This window comes from Helicoverpa zea, chromosome 12 (assembly GCF_022581195.2).
Source record: "Helicoverpa zea isolate HzStark_Cry1AcR chromosome 12, ilHelZeax1.1, whole genome shotgun sequence".
Lineage (NCBI taxonomy): Eukaryota > Metazoa > Arthropoda > Insecta > Lepidoptera > Noctuidae > Helicoverpa > Helicoverpa zea.
Window position 1 is genome coordinate 5,294,249 of NC_061463.1, and position 19,326 is coordinate 5,313,574.

Genomic DNA, 19,326 nt, shown 5'->3' on the forward strand with positions numbered 1-19,326 from the left:
ATAGGATTTCCATGAAATGTGTCCTCATTTGCAGTCAAAAGCTGTCAAAGTCAAACTATCTTTATTGTGGGCATATGTAAGTTACAGATCTTAACAATATATTCGAGTATCAATATGTCTCCAACAATTTCGTAAATCCACCTTCTCCATCAGTTATTTTACTTCATGATTCAAATCCCGAATATAAATTACTGGTACTAAGCTCCAAACGCACGTACGTAATTATAATCACAACAGAAAATTAACAAAAAACATAAAAGTACCAAATGATGATGACTGGGATTAATTCAACAGGATAATGGAAGGCACCAAAAAGAGAGGGCACTAACTCATACGCAGGTACAAGTAATTATATAAGAGAAGTTAATTATTTCGCTCTGTTTTTATTTTTAATCAAGTTTTTGTATCAAGTATTTCTGCTGTCAGATTGTGATTACTCATGAGGATGGTACAGAAAACAAAGAACTTTGATGGAAATCATAAGATCATTAAATTACGATACTTTTAGGTTCGTGTATGTGTACCTTTGGAAGGATTAGATTAAAGCATCTTGCATACTGATGTAACATTCAGGAGAGGACAGAAGATTACCATTTATCGTCAATGAAATAGATAAATAGTGTTCATCTCATAACGTACAACAAGGCATCCCTTAGCTTATTCATAATCAAGATCAAACGTAGCCTATCAAATGACTTTCAGGGAGATCACGTGCAAAGCGATGGCCTAATGCTTAGCGTTTTCCTTCCCCAAAAAATCAAAGGACTTCTTCCTTGATAGTTTAGTCGTTAGCCCAATACTCACAACGGTCGACGCGTAGTAAGTGATAAATAAAACGTAATTGAGAGACGGAAGCAACCAATGAGTAAATCTCGTCCGTCAATTTATTTAAATTATTTATTAGTGGTTCGCTATAGACACCCGACGATCAGCGGACGGACGCCCCTACTGATGCAATTATGGCGGATGGATACTGTTATCGATATTCACTGATGTACTTATATTATATTAAAGATTGAATAAATTGATCTAGACTAGAATCTTGATTTAGAAAGCGTTTACCACTTTCATTGGAAAATTGACGTCTTGGATCAGGAGAACTACCGTGTTATTTTCTAGAGCTTCATTTGGGAGAGGCTTTGGCAGTCGAAACAAACTAAGTTGTTCTGACAAATTGCTGAACATAACCACGATACGATAGCTCGTAGGTAGTGCACTTGTTCATACTAGTTCACAGAACGACAGAACCACCGGCTAAACAGCAACAAAAGACCAAATCACATCCCGAATTAGTTAATTTGTGCAGACACAACACAATGGATGAGGAAATAACACATACACCCACATCCACATGCTATGTACCGGGAGATTGTAATTGGCGTAATTGGACGAATCTGGACGCACTTAATAATGCCCCATTGTCGTCATTCAAATGGCAATTCATCGTTTGTAAAAGATATGATTCATTACTTTTAAATTAAAGAGTTTGACGAACCAGTTCGGAGGAGTGTGCAAAGCTTTCGAATTGAGTATAAAGGTCCATATTTACTTAATCTTTTAAGGATCATTTATCTTCCTAAAATGGTGATGGTGATTTCATCAATTTCAGCGACCAATACAGACTCCACACTTCCCCAAAATTTATTATGTTCTGCCAGTCTATGTTGCATGAGTTGCATCGTCTATGTATACTTCTTAGGGCTTAGTTTAGCTTGTGCCAAGAAACACCAGTGCCCAGGTGAGATTTTATGCACTCTAATCTAAGATCAAATAATGGTCGCTTTAGAAAAAAATCTTGGCTTTTTATGGTGCATGAGGACACCTTAAAATACCATAACTATCTTCATCGTCAGGTCACCCATAGACAGTCGGTTATTTTGATTTAGTAACGTAACTAAATAAAAATAACCGACTGTCTTTGATATCTTTATTTGCCTCAGGAATCATATATCGAAGTCATATCTTTAGAACCAGTATGAATTTCAGGCATTCTCTTTTTAGCTACAGTGGAGCTTTTTCTGCTGTGTATTTTATTGAAGAAGATATTATTAAGTACGTGAACATTCTTAGAAAGATTCCTAGGCTTTTTGAACCTGTTTCATGTTTTCTTAAGCCTTAGTTGTGACAGCCACCAATTTCATTACCCTTTTCATCTTATATTCCATCTCATCTACAGTTGTGGTTTATATTTTTATGTAATTTTGATTTAAGTTGAAACTATACCATATTTATTAGGTTCTCAAACCATATAAAACTGATAACGTCTCCAAGTTCATTCGAACAGAAGGATCACTCTGTTCAACTATGGAATACAAATATATTCATGTTTGATTATAAGGAATGTTTACAGGTATATTCGGGTATAAATGAACATTAAAAATAACACGACTTCTGCAACTTACCTGAATTGTTCAGATGCACGCCAAAGTTAAAGCCTTTACCTAGGTATGTCGTCACATGTACCAATAGCAAATCCGATAACTTGGATGAATACATAATTTTGCTAACGGAGAAGAAAGACTTCGGGAGAAAATCTGGTTTAAAAGTCTGAAGTCGTCGTCAATCTGGCTCGAGAAAGCATGGTGATTAACACACTTTCTTAAACTGAATTTGTTATATCTTTAGAATATTAGCTCGATGAGTAATTCATGATTTTGTAATTTTCATTTATCAAATTAAAATAGACTTACCCATTAATATCCGTGACGGACCAGAAGTGCCTGAGCACAGCCTTAGCCAGCAAGTACCAGATTTGCGTCCACACCCACGAGGACTTGTCGATGGAGGCCGATAGGAACTCCTTGGTCTCCTCATCGGGGTACAACTGGACAAACTTCTTGATCAGATCAGGACACAGACGCTCTTTGTTCACACGGTACCACTGCAACAAATGCTTTGAGTAAGAAATGGCCGAATTGTGAAGAGGATAGTTTGGCTTTGATTGTCAACTGCTTTTTTCAAAACGTTTATTACCCAGTGTGTTACCTCAACGTAGATAAATGTTTCGTAAACATTGGTTTAACACATCGTGATTTGTACTAATCTATTCTGTCGAACTTACATTTGCAACCAACAAATTATCCCCACGTCTAAAAACTTGCATAAGTTCCTTATAAAGCACACGACGTGGATCTAGACGAGACGTCTCAAGTAAGACATGCTGCGTCTACAGCGTTACATATTAGTAATGACATGATTAAAGGCAAGTCGCAATTTCTTCTTCTCGACCATTATACAAATTGATGTTTAACAACCCATTGCAGCACTTCTTAATGAAAGCATACAAAAAAGAGTAATCGAGTGCAAATAAGAGAGTGTAGTATGAAAGGAGCGTGCATCTCGTCACCCGTTGTGTGTTTAAGTCAGCCGCAGCGGCCCTACAAAGGGCAACGCGGCGGCTGTTAATTTCACGCTGCCTCGAATTAACATTTCTTTACGCCACAGAATAATGACGAATTAAAAAACTTCTCGCCTCTACATGTAGCCGTAATGATGGCGAGCGGCGAGCGAGACGGACGATGCGAACTCATCAGCCCAACTTAATTAATGCCAGATCTGTCTTTGTATTAAAATCGAACGGCGGCCGTGTAAAAAATTGGGAAGGTGATTCGGCCTGCATATAAAACAGGGTTCTCTGTAGTGTTTAATTAGTGAGTGTAATTAAGGTGTGTATAATTAGTGTACGATAGCAATTATCTCATTTTTTATTACTATTTGGGACGTATAATAACACGTCAGGCATGTGGTTGCGAATCATAAAAAAAACTGACTCTTGATTTAAGAAATGAAAATCTTTTAAAGTTCATATCAATATGCTGTAAATAAATTGTCAAAAATACGAGAGGGAACGTCAGAGTAAAGAGTGACAAATGAGAACATAAGTGACAGAATACAGCTTCAGAAGGCAACACACGGAACTCCAAATTGTCTAAAACCGGTAGTTGAAACAATCGTCACGGCAAATCGAAACGTCAGGCCGGGAGCTCGTATTCAATTTTATAGTGAGTTCGACTCGGAGCGGCGATAAATGATGGCCGCCTTTACTTTGTGTAATACAATCAATGTTTTATACTATTATTCATCCGATTAGACACCGTTTTTTGTTGGGCTTCTAGTATTTCTAGACGTTTTTGTGTGTCAGGATCTTTTACATTTTTGTGTCCAACAGAATGAAGTTGAGGAATTTTAACATTTGTCTTCATCGATAATAATAAAACAAACCAAAATGATCAACGTAAACATTCCATTTAATGACTTCTAACCAACAAAATAATGCTGTAATACAAAATACAGGCATTTAACAATTAATGATTTTAAAGGTCAACAGTTTCATTGAGGTGTCATGTGGCTTAGAAAAGAGAAGTCTACTTATAACGTAACCATAATATCTAAAACATTTTACGACGAACGGCAAAAAGTATCGTAAAAACCGAGGGAAATAAATATTTAGTACCGAATACTGATAGCGAATCACGTTGGTGATTATGCAATGCGCCGTCTTTACATTTAAAATAGCCTGCATCGGAACTACGGCATTCGACGGGGTAAATTCTCCAGACGGAATACAAATCGTGGAAAATTTTGAAGTCTCAAGAATCATCAATGATATACCTACTTCAGTTTTACTTGTTAATAGATAACAACGGGTCTATTGTATCACAATTACGCATAATATCTGTGCTGTTTCGAAAATGATAGAAAATTATAGACCGCCTCTCGTCTCGAGAATTGTAGGTCAAACGTTTCGGAGGAAATGTGCTATTGGTTTAGGATTCTGTTAGCCCTGAAGACATACACATTTTGAGCTAACGTTACATCCTTTTATGTGGACATGTATATCGTTGTTTACGTCCAAGTAAATTAATGATACTCAACTACTTAAAAACATACGAGTAGGTACTTCCTTGTTATTCTATCCCGTAGATAGGAGGCATCCGTCCGATTATATTATTTATGAGAGTCTATGTTTAGGATTCATTTTCAGCTCGTGTAAGTTAGATTTGCATGAATAACAATCACCTCATTTTAAAAATCTACCTGTTGAGGAAGACAAATTGTGAATGATTTATTCAATCCGACGACTTATCGAGGCCGAGTCCATTTCTTATTTATTTTACTGTCTATGTGGGTTACCGATTTTCGCGGAATGGTCAACAGGTCAGATTATAATAAAATGTTTTATTTCCGTTTGTGTTTCGCACTTGTCATTCGGCCAGTCATAGCCTTCAATGCGATCATTATACTCGGCTGACTCGTTAGCGCGCAGGTCAGCGCAGGCGCATCCATGGAACGAATGGAGGATCCAGCTCCTTTATCCGCCGGTCGTTCGCCTCCAGCTAATGAATCAAAGCCCTTAGTGTGAGCATATTGTCAATACGAAGCGAAATATTAACGCTGAACGCGCTCAGCTCGCACAATGCCAGATTAATTCCCATTTAAATGTGCGAATAAATGGCAAAGCAGCGGCCATTTAAAAGCAGCCGCTCCAACCAGTGATGTTTTGTTTGACTTCCACACATCAATTCTCCGATAGATGAATGGTGAATAAGTGTCTTTGAAAAGCGCAATCATACAATTTGTCACGACATATGTAGAGATAAAATTTCCATATTATTTACCGCTGCTTTGGTACATAAGTTATAAGCTTGGATTTATAACCGTTATATTGGTTAATAAGGTCGGAATTTATGAGTGCACGGAGTCGTAGAAAGTATTTTCAGCAGCCTTAAAAGAAATGATACGTTCGTACGAGGAGCGAACATTCAGGGTGTGTTGGGGCAGTATAAAACATAGTACGTTTGTGAGCTAAGTGGTGCATGGGATCCCGGTGGATTTGCCAGTAAGCGGCTCGGAAGCTTGTTTGCCGGGCGCTCCATTAAAATGGGATCAGGCGGGATGCAGATCGCTTGGACGTACTGCAAGCGGGACGCATGAGCTGCCGCCTTCGGGATATACGACGTACAATATTGATTATACCGAACGTAGCGTACGTGTTCACATGATGGACGAACTCGAGACGTAATGCAGGTAGTCTTAGATTTATGTCAGTTGTCTACTGCTCCGTATCCGGTTACAATTTCTTATGTTCTATTTTATTCGATGTCATTTGATTACAGCTGATACAAATAGCTAAAGGATACTGGAACACAAAATACGGTAACTAATGGAAGCAATTGAGATGGGGTGAGGCGAGTGGAAAATGTGCTGCAGCTACTGAAGAAAGATTGAAGGTTTCTGGATACTTGTTTATTTACACTACTTATAAAACCTGTGGCTAATAATGCTCGTGGGCCTAAATGTTTTGGTCACTGCCAAAGAAGTAGTTGTTAGGTACATGTATAACAATTGTTTCAAATTAAAAATAATAAACAGGATTTATGTCTAAGACCTACAGCAAACAGACATTGGGTAGCCAATAAACTATGGTAATAGCCCAAGGCTCAGATGTATAAGAGCGATACTCTCAATTAAAAGCCCGTGCATGACTTATTGCGGCGAAACAATTGATTTCGATTAACACTCAACAAAGCTACTAAACAATAAAGCATTCTATCAGATACGCATATATTTTAGCAGATTTATATGTTCAAGTGTTCAAAGATTCAAAGACTAGCGCGCAGAATTGAAAAACGATAGACGAATCTAAAAGTATAATAAATTCTCGGTATGAATTACTTGAGTTAAAGTACTCGTATGTAACTTACATTACACTGGGTTTAGTTGTGTAATTTAGACATAAATAAAATAAAAATACGTTTCCATTAGCTACGACGTTATGTGGGTCGAAGGACCAAAATGGCTCAGTATCGAAAAGCTACACCCCAGGTCATTTATTAATTAATGCAAGCATATCGTGCACTTTCATTTAATGTGATAGCCATTTCAATGATCTTTGTTCTATGGCATCACGAGCAAGCCCGGGGGCCACCGTTGCGTAATTGTTTTAAACTCGTCTTTTAATTGTTCTATCGAGGGTTGGGATTTATGGGGCGACGTGATCTCCAGCCGTAATGCCATTCACATTCATTTGCGCTATTATTTCCGCGTAGCCGGACCATGGGAATGCACCGTCTACGAATTTAAATAACTAACAATTCATTGGAACATTTTGTCAGGCTATTAAATTAGCATTTTTATTTTTTCCTTGCTTATTAATCGCCTGCAATTGATAATAAATCGTAAAAGTGGACAAGCACTTTTTTATCATAAGTGTTTATAAATATAGCTTTTAGAATCTAAATTTTTATGGTCTTAAGTAATGTTCAAGTTAGCGTACACGTTAAAATGGATTGAAAAAAATTGAAGTTTCATGAGACACAACGTCATCTGCAGCGTGGGCACGCGTTCAAGAGATTTACGAGTGTATTTAAACTGGTTTTACATTAAGCACCAACTTGGCCGATTTGATCGTAAAATCAGCCGTTATGTTTCGAGACAATATCGTCGCTGGTTACCACCCAAGCAGCGGACTGTTAAATTAACTCCAGGTTAACTACGGGTCACTTCTTTGACGAAGCCCATTAATCGTATGTACGTCTGTATCCAAGGTGTGTCTACATACCATTTGTACATATTTTCCGATTTTAGTGGCTTCGGCTTTCTACTTGACTAAACGTATCCGACCATACAATAAAGTTGTTTGACGGCAAAGGTTGTTAAAATAACTAGTGTTTATTTAAGGTGTTGGAATGGAAATTACTCTTCGGTAAAGAGAGCAATTAAGCGCGCTCACGCCCGGCCGATTGTTCGGACGCGATCGTCGATGCCCCACCCATTGTCCGCTGAAATTAACAGTGGCCGTAAAAAAACACGTTTAACGAACGAGCGAAGTCGACTAAAGCGTTGTTACAAATAATTTAAAAGTATATCGATCAATGATATTTAGAACTACTTTATCTAAAGCAGACAGTTGAGACAGGTTGAGGAAAAGCATGATTCTGAATTTCACTTCTATCACATTCAATTTCTTGTTTTAAATAAAAACTATTTCGTTGATACATTTTTAAGGTTTAGCTGCTCCAGTTTGAAGTTGACGACTAGCTTTTACTTAGTCTAAATTGATGTCCACTTCGATTCGATACGCAGGGCTCTCATAAGTGATTTCTTATTTAGAGATCATCAATGCCTTATTTTCTTCATAATATAATCTTTCGTTAATTAACAAGATTCTTGAAGTAGTATCTATGGTTAACTGATACCTACGTCTCTGTTTGGAAGGTACATAGGTAATGTCATTTATATAATCATTGAGACGTTTTTTGTATTCCATGTCTCTTATTGACTACCTTAAAAATGAACTTCCCAATGCTTAATTAGTTTGGAAAGTGACCTAGAAATGGTATATTTGAAGGGTATAGTCACTTCTGAATGAGATCCTTATAGAAGTATCGTTTGTTTGGGATGTCACAGCATCCTTACGTCAGAAGGCAATCGAACGGCCGTTGATTGAATTGATTGAAAAAGAAACGTAGAGGGGGTGTCGAGGCCGGTGCCTGGTCCACCGGTATTTTTATAGCCTGTACACGTCCCACGACGCGAGGGCGACACATTCTCGACGAGGCGACGTTTTTGCTACGCCAACTTTCATTAGACACCGCGCGCCGCGGGACCGAGGCGTTTCCTTTTAATAAATGAGTTATGCGTTTATATCCAAGATGGCTGCCCGCTTTATACCACTAGGGTGTCAAGAATGTTACGATGGCCGCGAGCTTTTTGACTTATACAGTTGCATTGTTTCAGAAAATTATTGTTATGATTATTGTATTTGGATACCTTTTTTCAGCCTGCCCTGTTCCAGTTGTCCTCCTTTGTAGAACGGAATGAGTTTAATTCATGTATCAAAATATTCTAAGGCTGGGTATAAAAAATAGACCTTAAATAAAGCAATACAACTACCCCTCGGGTTGGTAGCAAGATGAAGCGTAGCTGTCAGTGTAGAATTCATCAAAAATGTGCGCAGGTATTTCCACATTCGGTTGGCACGTACGATCTTTTTGTTAGCTGTAAATGTCCTCAAACTCCGCAAGGCCCGCAGTTGTCAACTTTTCGTGTATTTATTTACTCATTCATACATTTCTTGTATGTCTGTCCTTTTGTTTATTGCTTTTCAGTGCGTCCGCAGACTCCGCTTGTAATTTTACTCGGAAATGTCTGTATCATAAAAGTTAAAGCCACGAGTCAGGTTAAGGGGTTTTAAAACTGGCTGAATTTTAAGCTCTAAGTATTTAAACACCTATCAACAGAGAGACGTTCCAAAGACTGGTTTATTTTTTAATCGAGATTTATATTCGGAGTCTCTTAGGAAATAAAATAATCACGGCGGCGTCGATTTGCATACAATGGTAAAATAATTTTACGCGCGTTTCGCAGCGCTTAATTCTACTTTTTATTTGGCCTTCCGCGCCCTATCTACGAATCAAACGGCCTGCTCGCGCGCGCCCATTTAAGTGTTAACATTTTTGAGAAGTCTTTCGAATTCTTTTATGAATTGTATAAATCTAACGGCGAGTTGTCTACACATACCGACATACATCATCATTATCATCTTTTATATTTATGATTATGAACTTTAATGAAAATCGTGCATGTGTTAAGAATTTAAAATAAAGTAACGAGTTAGGGCATTAACATAACAGGGTAATGTGTTTGGCTGAGTAAAAGTGTCGGTCCTATGGGCTATAAGCGCAGCGAGCGAGATGGGTCCGGCAGACTGCGTGGCGAGGTCGCGACTCTGCGTCCGCGGCACCGACAGTCGTCTTGGCGCCGTCTACCACACAACACAACACCATACATAAACAACTTTTCTTACGGTTTCAAATTCTACGTTCATAAGTAATTACTTAAACACACACACACATTTCCCTATTACCTACTGTAAAAGGATAAGAAAATAATTTTCTGGCAGACAAAATTTACATTCAGAGCAAACATCGGCCGTCATAAATTCAGCACAAAAGTGCGAGCGACGGTCGACTAGCAACAAAAGGGCATGACTTTTCCCGCAAAAAAAGATGATCCTTAATCTGATTAAATCTCCATCGCGGCGGACGTCGGACCGTGAAAGATTAATGAATATTTGTGCGAGGATTCCCGGAGCTGGGCTGGCACGTACTGCTGTCATAATCATATTAGCCGCGGCGACCGGAGTCAGCTAGGCACGCACGCACGCACCGTCCACTTGTGCTCTGCTACCTACTCTCCTTTCAACCAATTCTAGGGCAACTACTGTAATTTATACTAATTGGTTAAGTACTTCGATGGTAATCATTGAAGACTTTTCGTATGGATGAAGTTTTGATTGTTAAGGGCTGATCAAAGATGATCTTTGGGGCTGACGCTAATTCAAACAAATCCGATAAAACCAAAGGTATCGTAGATTTGTATTGTAACTCCATCATTTTGCTTTAATAAAATCTTCACGTCATATGTATTCTGAAAGACTAATAAAAAATAGAAAATATCAGAAGCCTTATTGTTAGAAATTCTTTATTATTCAATTACTAGACGTGTTTAATAAAAAATGTTTTATAATTGAAAAATAAACTAGTACGATGCGATACTATCAATTGGATATTGTTCCAAACATTCTTTACTTCAAGATATTCAAAACAATCGCACTGTAATTGCCAATTACAATTGGCAAATGGAAACAGAGATACGAGTAGAATTTATGACAACATTATTTCTAAGTAAAATAAATTCGCTCAATAAAATACCAAACAGGTCTAGGAGCCAAGATATATCTTTATAATTTAATATTTCGTGTTAGTGTAAGTTAATAAAAGGGTCTTATTACCAGTTCTGATGTAGAAGTAAAACTCATTTTAATTTTTAATACGTCTCTCTACACATAAAGTAGCGATTACAAACATGGCGTAGCGAGCGATACGCAACGCGTTAATGTAAGTGTTTTCACAATATGAATTATACATCGAATTGTGTCCAGGCGGACTCTTTATCTCATACCCGGCGAGGCATCGAACACATTATGCCATCGACTGCGCTAGATTTTTATTACATATGCTCTAGAAAAAATTTTAAACCACTAACTCTAACTTAACAGTGACGTCACATCTGTCTAAAGTAAGCCCAGTACACCTTGCGATATCGAAAATCACAATTGAAATTAAAGCATTTCGAGTGTGCTCAATAAACACACTCGTAAAAGAATCAATTGTTAAGACCCGAAAGAAATTAAACGTGAGAATGTATTGTTTCATACAAGCGTGAACAAAACGAAAATCGTTGTTTGCGTTAACCAGCACTCAGGTCGTTTTCGACCTGCTTTCGTGAACATAAATCGCATTAAATAAAAGCATTATTTATGACGTCCATACTTCGAATTGAAAAAGTGAATTTGAGTTTGAATATTCAAATGGGCCTCCTCGGCTATAAACCTGAACTTATTACTTTTCTTTCGATAAATTTTGGTCATTATCTTAAACCGGACAGATTACCGATGCACTAGCTAGTGAATTTAAACCATCTGTTTTTATTTAGTCTCGTATTCTTTAAATTACGCGTCGTTGTTGTCGAGGCATCGTTGGTCTCGAGTAAATTGATTCATTATTAAAAGCATTACCTTCTCTTTTAAAGAAATAACGTTGCCCAGGTTTTTTGCTTTACGAAAAGAGTTATATTGGGCGCGTTGATACTTTACGATATACGCTCAGTGCAACCCAATTGAGTGGAACTGTGGAGAAAAAATTGCAGATGGGCACTATATTTAACATGATGCCGATTAAAATGTTGACATCAATGAGCTTCAAGTTTCACAATGGCTACACTCGGAACATATTTGGAGTTGTGCACGTTAAGGGCGGCGGAGTGTTGGATTGGTAATTAATTATTAGTTATGGCTTGTGGCGGCTATAAAGGCGCGCTCATCAATGATTCAGGCGAACAAACAAAGCGAGCGTGCACCGCGGGCATTATCCGCTATAAGACATCATAAACGGAGCACCATCATCTGGGCTTATAAAAAATTCATGCTCATCTCACATTTCGGCGCCCCTCTTAATTTCGCGTGAGCCTCTTCTTGGTTCGTGTAAAAACTTCGGGTGTCTTTTTATGACTTTTACTGCGGTATAATTGGGGTGGGGCGAGCGCTCGCGTCCCCGAGGTGACATAAATACTACCCCCTAACTCCTCGCTACCAACTACCCCCGAGTTAATCTCATGTAAGGCTATACGCCACGGAAGCAGACCGCATTAAAACGTCTGCCAACTACAGGTTAAATAACTTACTTGAAATCTCAACTGGTACGGTTCTACAGAATCACTTTGGTAATTCTAGTAGGCACTTAATGCAATAGTTACGAGCACATAGCACAAACCGTGAGATATGAGAAGAATTATGCAAATTGTCTTGTAAATACGTATACAATATAGACTTAAATGTAATGGGGCATCCCAGGTGGGCGAGTCGCTAATGCATTTTGCATGTTTTTCCTAACCTTTCGAGAGTTGTGTCGTATAGTTCTCAGCGTTCTTACAGCTCTATAACATATCCTAAATAATGTTATGAACAAGGGTAAACATAAAACTTAATGTTAAGGACTCATTTAATTTATGTATACTTTATTCTTTGAACATCAAACAAAATGATAGTGTCTGTGAGGTAGTAAATGCGATTTCAATTTTACAGAGGCAGCGGAGTGGTGTGCGAGGTGGCGGGACCGCGGGACGAGGCACGGCCTGTACTCTCGTGCATGTGTGTATTTATTTGCAAATTCCGAATAGCTTTCAATATGTAGAGACGCGGTGACTCCCGCCTGTCGATCCACTCCAATATCGCACTCCTTGTGAGACGTCAGTAAGGCGACGCCATTATTCGATGCGACGATTGACTCACACGGGAGCACCGCCTCCTCAGGTCGTCGCATGATAGATGAGACCCAAAAACATATCCGTAATTGAGATTTCTATTACAGAAATTGAAAGCGATCAGTTTTTTTCATGTTTGTATACATAACGTGAGTGGCGTCGGCGACAGAGCGCTATCGCGTTTCGGAAGTGTTCGCGGACGTCAATTTGTATATTGTCATTATTAGACTTGGTGCGGAAAGTTTGGGTGCGTTCATCCATCATGGTGTGACGGGCGACCGGTCCGATATCGCGCCTAATACGTATTGATTTCCCACTTAGCGTTTTTCTTGGGAATCGCGGCGCTCCACCCTTCCGCCGTCCGGAGGCCTAACGAGCTGTTTGTCCTCTACTCGCGGCAACTAGGGCGGCTGTCGCTCCACACTTTGGCGTCGTCTAAATTACTTCAATGTAGGTAGTTCTGATTGAGGACAAGACAGCGCCAACGTCCAGTCCAGCAAATCGGTGCCAAGAAAACTATTACATAAATTAATGACTTTTGGTTTATGATTTGCAGATCTTTGAGCAAAATTTCTTATCTAATCACATATCGACCTTTTACATGGATAGAATGAAAATAGATCATAACTTACAATAAAAAAGAATTGTATCGAAAAACATTTGCCAAAAAGATCCTACTGAATTATGTCGCAGTTTGTTTGACAGTGCACACAAATAATGTTTTTTTCTGATACCATGTCGGTAACGCGGAAGCTCGTATGAGATATGATGTAAGCAAGTGAAATATTTGTGTAGGTACATTTGCCTAAATGCTGTAGAAAAAGATTTCGTCACCAAGGTCCCCGGTGGGGGTGGAGGGGGGAGGCGAGAACAATGGTTTCGGTTCTCACACGTGTGGAGGATTATTTGCATTCGGAAATAAAGAGAGGAATGATAAAAGAAAGGCGCGAGCGAGGTCCCACCGCCTCAGGGTGGGGTGTGGGAAATAGGAGATAGGGGGAAGGGGTGCGGGGTGGCGCCGTGGAGGGGGTGGGGGCTCGTTACGCGAACAATGGAGAAATAATGTACAGATTGCAGTGAGCGATGCGCCCAGCGCGACTCAGGTGTCTTAGCTCTGTGTGTGGACATCACGCCTCCTGCGCTTCACGGAGCGAGCTTTGTCTATGTTTGTAATACATAAGCATCGTACCAGTATATAGGTGCTTGTATACTGAGGACAGCTTAAATGCTTGTAATAATAATTACATTTTACAGAATTTTGCATTCCTTTAATATCTCCATACGCTTAATACGTACATGGTTCAAATGAAATATAGTATCAGGTGAACGTACACAATAAAATATTTGTTTTAAGGGAAAATAAAACATAATCCATAAAACGGGAACACTAGCGTCAGGAAAATTGTTAACGGTTGCTTTACACAGATTAAAATAAATGTTGTTAACAACTCAATTTGAAAGTCATAAAGCACAATATCAACATAGCCGTGTCCAAGCATTAAGTGTAATAGGACGTTTTAATGGCATCAACTAGCAGGGCCACGGGGCAAGGCGCGCAAGGCGGCAAGGCGAGGCCATTTAATATAGGACGTGTTCATAGGAAGCGCAAGCAATCACAACACAATCACCCCATCCTCGCGTGACACCGAAAACGTCCTCGTTCATATAAGTATAAATTAATCCATTTAGAGCGAGCGACCGGCACCGACGGCGACCGACGATTAACGGAAGCTTCTACTTAACTAATTTATCCTCGGGTGGTTTTAACAGAATGGATAGCAGTGATTACGGCCGATGGCGACGATCTCGTGTGACGCTCGGTGCGCCGGAGATGCGCGTACGCACACATGGGTGGACCGCAATCAAATGTTATTCGTTACAATTGTTGGACGCATAACGCGATTTAACAATGATTAGGATCGATCACATGACACTGTTTTGTACTGGTCTTGCGTGACCAACGTACTCCCAGAATAGTTTTTGAAGTTCGTAACCTGTTTTCAATGAAATTCTACGGCATTCAATTTGATATATTGATTTTTTATGAGTGGACTAACACATTAGCGAAATTCGTCTCATCCTCCAAACCATATTTAAGCAGTTTATCGAGCAAATCGACCGTAATAATTCCTTGAAATTCAGGGGACATTATTATTCTGAATCGGCTTTACTATAGTCAAATGTTTGTAATCCAGCAAGCCCGCGACATTTTAATAACATTGATCAAATAGAACAAAAGTATGTGGACCGAGCACTCGACAGAGATGAAAGTTAAAAGGGTCGCGAGGGGGCAGAAGGGGTGTGGTGTAAGGGGAGGAGCGGGTTGAATGTCTTATTCCCTCCACAATTCAGAGGTATTTCGTGTTCTTCATACGCAAATATATCCTCGTTACGGAGGTACACGTGAGCCTCCGATTGCGTGTGCGTCTAGTATGGAAACCCCTGGCGAGTAAGTGCGACGGTGAACCGTGGGAATTGTCCCTGCCAGAAAATTGGATTCAGTAATCAAACGGCGAATTGGACAAACGTTGCGTCGTTATCGCCCGACACTCGGTGACACAATACGAAAACTTATTTAAAGAAACTAGGAACACCTAGTGGAATTTACTGAAATGTTGTTCCTTTATTTTTGTAAATACACTTATAAGTTGGTTTGGATCTAAGTATGAGTCGTGACCTAAGATATAGTATTTCAGATTAGAGCATCAATACTGTCAGATTTCCCGAGTAATGCTTAGCTGTTAGACTTTTGGATATGATCCAGCTTTTATAGACATCACAGGAGCCTGGTTTGGTTTACTGCCCAGAAATTTGCCCCTTTCCAAAGGTTGTCAGTAAAAGGACATCAAAGATCTGGGCAATAGGTAAAAAATATTTTCCAAAATTAGCCAATGATAGGTGTTTTTCCTTGTGAGATGAGGCCTGTGCGAGGCAGTGGGACGATAAAAAGGCTGTAACTGAATTGAGGCGTTTTTGAACTGAAATAATATATTCCTCATATGGTAATGCATTGGTAAGTATGGTATTTGGATTTATTGAGTGGTACTTAAACTATCAAAATAGCTGTTTGCCTTATTTATGACTTATAGTAATATTGATATTCGTTAAACTTGGTGGTGAGTCCGTCAATATAAAAGGAGGAATGGCGGAAGAAGCTTAAGAAAACATACGTCTAAGATTTTTTATAAGAAAAAACACTTCATTCATAAGATCATATTACGTAAAATAACATCGTTTTCTTCATATCTTCAACGGTTACATAACATGAAACTGACAGTTTACACTTCCAATTTTATATACCTGTGGATTTCATGAAGAGGATATCGCTTATGGAGTTCTTTTATATCTTAGCAATGTTTTTTATTTTATTGTCCACAAAGGAGAAATGCTGTTTTTCTCGACTGTTAAATTCAAAGATAAAAGATAAGATTTGTAAGTTAGGTACCTAAAGTATCTGCCAAATTAAGTTTGTCTAAATATGATAAAAGCAACGGAGTACCTACTTAAAATGAAATGTTAAATTAAACCACAAATATCACCAACTCCAGACTTTTAATTAGAAGAGTAAAAAAACTTGCAAAAACTACTGATAGGTCCAATTTGTTCTGTTTGGCTTGAAACAGCTTGAACAAGGAAACGTAGCTTACGTCGCTTTATTTATGGTCCTTCTATGGTCCTTCGAGGCGATGATGGAGTCAGAAGCTAAGCGTAGAAGATATTTATTTGGCTAAGGTCACTGTAGGTAGATGGTAAGTTGCATAAAGCTAAATAGGGATTAACAACCCAAAATGTATTTAAAAAAAATTGATATCAAATGTACACACAAATAATAACACAACTCTGCTAAAGTGTGAGACAAGTCTTATGTTAAAAAAATACAGCAAGAAGTTTTTTGAAGATTGTTTTTTTTTTTTTTTGCGAAAAATACGCAAAACAAAATGACCCCTTTTTACAAATGATTTATAGGACTTTTTTCGTAAAAAATACTTTGGAAAAATAAACTTAACTGAAATTACTTTTCAACCAACTCAAAAACAAGGCGGTTCAATAGGGTTGTGGCTTCTTTTATCAGAATTAACAAATTTTTTATTTCTTAAGTCAAAATAAATTGAAAATTTTTATCTTTATATTTTATGAATTACTATTTTTTTTTTAATGTTTTTTATTCTCAGCCTAAATCTTGCATTGGTGCTAGTATCCCTAATGTAATTCAATTCTCCATTTATATTGTATTTAATTAATGAACTTATTACTACTATACTCATTGTTTATTTTTTTTTCATAGTTTTGACTGCAGTAATGTTATAAATAAGTATTATTCTCTGTTATTGTAAATGTTGTGCATACTGTAAGTGACATAATTACACTGTAATTAATAAATAAATAATAATATAATACATTGGTTGATGACTTGCTAATTCATTCATTAAAGCAAGCTAATTCGGTAGGAATATAAGTATAGTAACTATGCGTTTATCACCAACTTATTCACTTAGCAATTTTGAAATAAGAATTGAAATTAAAACCAATCTTGTTTGTATGGAAATTAATAAAACAAACCATGACATGAAAGCCCTGTTTGTGGAGGGAAAAGTTTTCATTTAACTTTCAACTTTATGACTGCAGAAATAAGGTTCAAAAGTCTGTCCACTGTATTTTTTTTAAGCAGCTTTGATGATGTTGCTAAGGAAAGTTATTAAAAATACACAAAACACTTTTTGAAATAAAAATTAGCCAATAAACTATTTTTATGAATTAAACATGTTTGTAAATGGTGCGTGATTTGAAATATTAAAAAACACAAGACTACCAATCCCAGGATTCTTCAATAGTGATCAGAAAAAACGCATGGTTTCTATCAAAAAACAATTAGAGAGACTCAATTTAAAAAAGAACACTTCATAAACTGAATGATTATAAGTATGAGGAATGAAAGCGGAAGACATATTCTGCCGACTCCAAATAAAATAGGGAACAGGGCAGGAAGAAGAAGAAACTGAATGAATTATTTTCTGACGATATTATACTATAGCTCATATTGGATTAAAATAAAAAAACAAATGATTAAAATGTTACACTATTGTGTATATTGGGAATTATTTAGCAGTATTGTAACGTCAAGTTGTGCGTGTTAAATGCCATTATGACTGACGTAAGTCATGGACCCATTTTTAATCTATTCATTGATAAATAGAGCTGTTGACATGCTTTTCCAAGAATAAAAGTTTAGCCGCTCGAACTTAATTTTATAAAATGAATAAATGGCAAATAATTACTGATACTAAGCAACCAATGTTCATAAAGCTAACATTAAACTTACCTCATTCTGATCAAGTTCTTGCAAATATCTATCATTGTGCTGCTTTTCATACATGGCCCGGGCTAGAGCGCTCCGGGGCCGATAGAATCCATTGACTCCTGAATTACTCGTCATTGTGTCTACGGAACCGCCACGTACTTCTGCAGCAGCTTCCAAGAACCTCGACTTTAGTTTACTGATCCCATCCCTTGGAGTGTTTTGTTGACAGTCCTTCATATAATAACAGTACAAGTGAGATTTATGCTGAGCGTTTGCCGCTAATATCTGCCATATGAGGACTGAATAACATAAAGGCCTAATTATAAGACTCATTTATTGCAATTTGCATTGTTTTTTTCATGTAGGTCGGAGATCAATCAGTGACACAGTTATTCCTGAAATAACCTCACTTTTCTGTTGTTTCTACGGCATTTATTACAGGGGAACTTATGGCATTATAGTTGTTTAACTTCTAAGATCATAATCATAGCACTTTTTTGTATAATTCGTGTAAAAAATCTATAAAAACGTCCAAAACATTATTTTTTGCTGTCAATCAAATGTCAGATTCAAGTATGTCAATGTAGTTTCTGGTAGTTGACGCCAGAGGGCCGAGTGAAATACAGAAAACGTTTACGAAGTCAGTTTTCAAGCAAAATTTAACACCTTTTTATTAATTATCTCCAGTTTTATTGTAAGTAAGATTGAACATATTTAAACATTTGGAAGGTGTTACGATAAAAAAATAGGAATTTATAGGTAAAAATGTAGAAAAAACTTTATAATTCATACTTTTGTTTCTGTATTAAGCTGTCTTTATAAACGGAAGATTTGGAACATTTTATAAAATTGAAGATCCAAATAAAGTAACATGATATATCAAAGTACCTATATAGTGCTATAAGCTATAATAGCTATTTGTAGGTATATCAATGTTCTTGCATTTAAGGTATGAATGTAGTTAAGTAATTGATCTTACCAACACTAGGTAAGTGGGAATGACTAAACCGTTTATTTAATTTGGTACCTACTTCGCAGGTGCACTGCACGTATGCTCATTTAATTCTAAATCTAATAGATTGAAGGAGATTAATACATAAACAATGAAGTTAAATTAAAGAAGGTGGGTACTAACCGTATTTTGTTTAGCTTCAACCGAAGCCCTTGCGACAATTTCACGAAACACCAAATTCATCATTTTG

At 37.6% G+C, this 19,326-nt stretch overlaps 1 protein-coding gene across 1 annotated transcript in view; it reads right to left on the reverse strand.

Annotated features, from left to right (window-relative positions):
• The window catches only part of LOC124635168 (protein-L-histidine N-pros-methyltransferase), a 49,031-nt gene extending 30,330 nt beyond the window's left edge, over window positions 1-18,701 (reverse strand). The window contains exons 1-2 of the mRNA XM_047170974.1: window positions 18,146-18,701; window positions 2,691-2,881 (exon numbers count right to left, since the gene is read on the reverse strand). Coding sequence (XP_047026930.1) covers window positions 2,691-2,881; window positions 18,146-18,457 — 503 coding nt within the window. The 5' untranslated portion in view covers window positions 18,458-18,701. The remainder of the gene's footprint in view (window positions 1-2,690; window positions 2,882-18,145) is intronic.
• Between the last annotated feature and the right edge of the window lie 625 nt (window positions 18,702-19,326).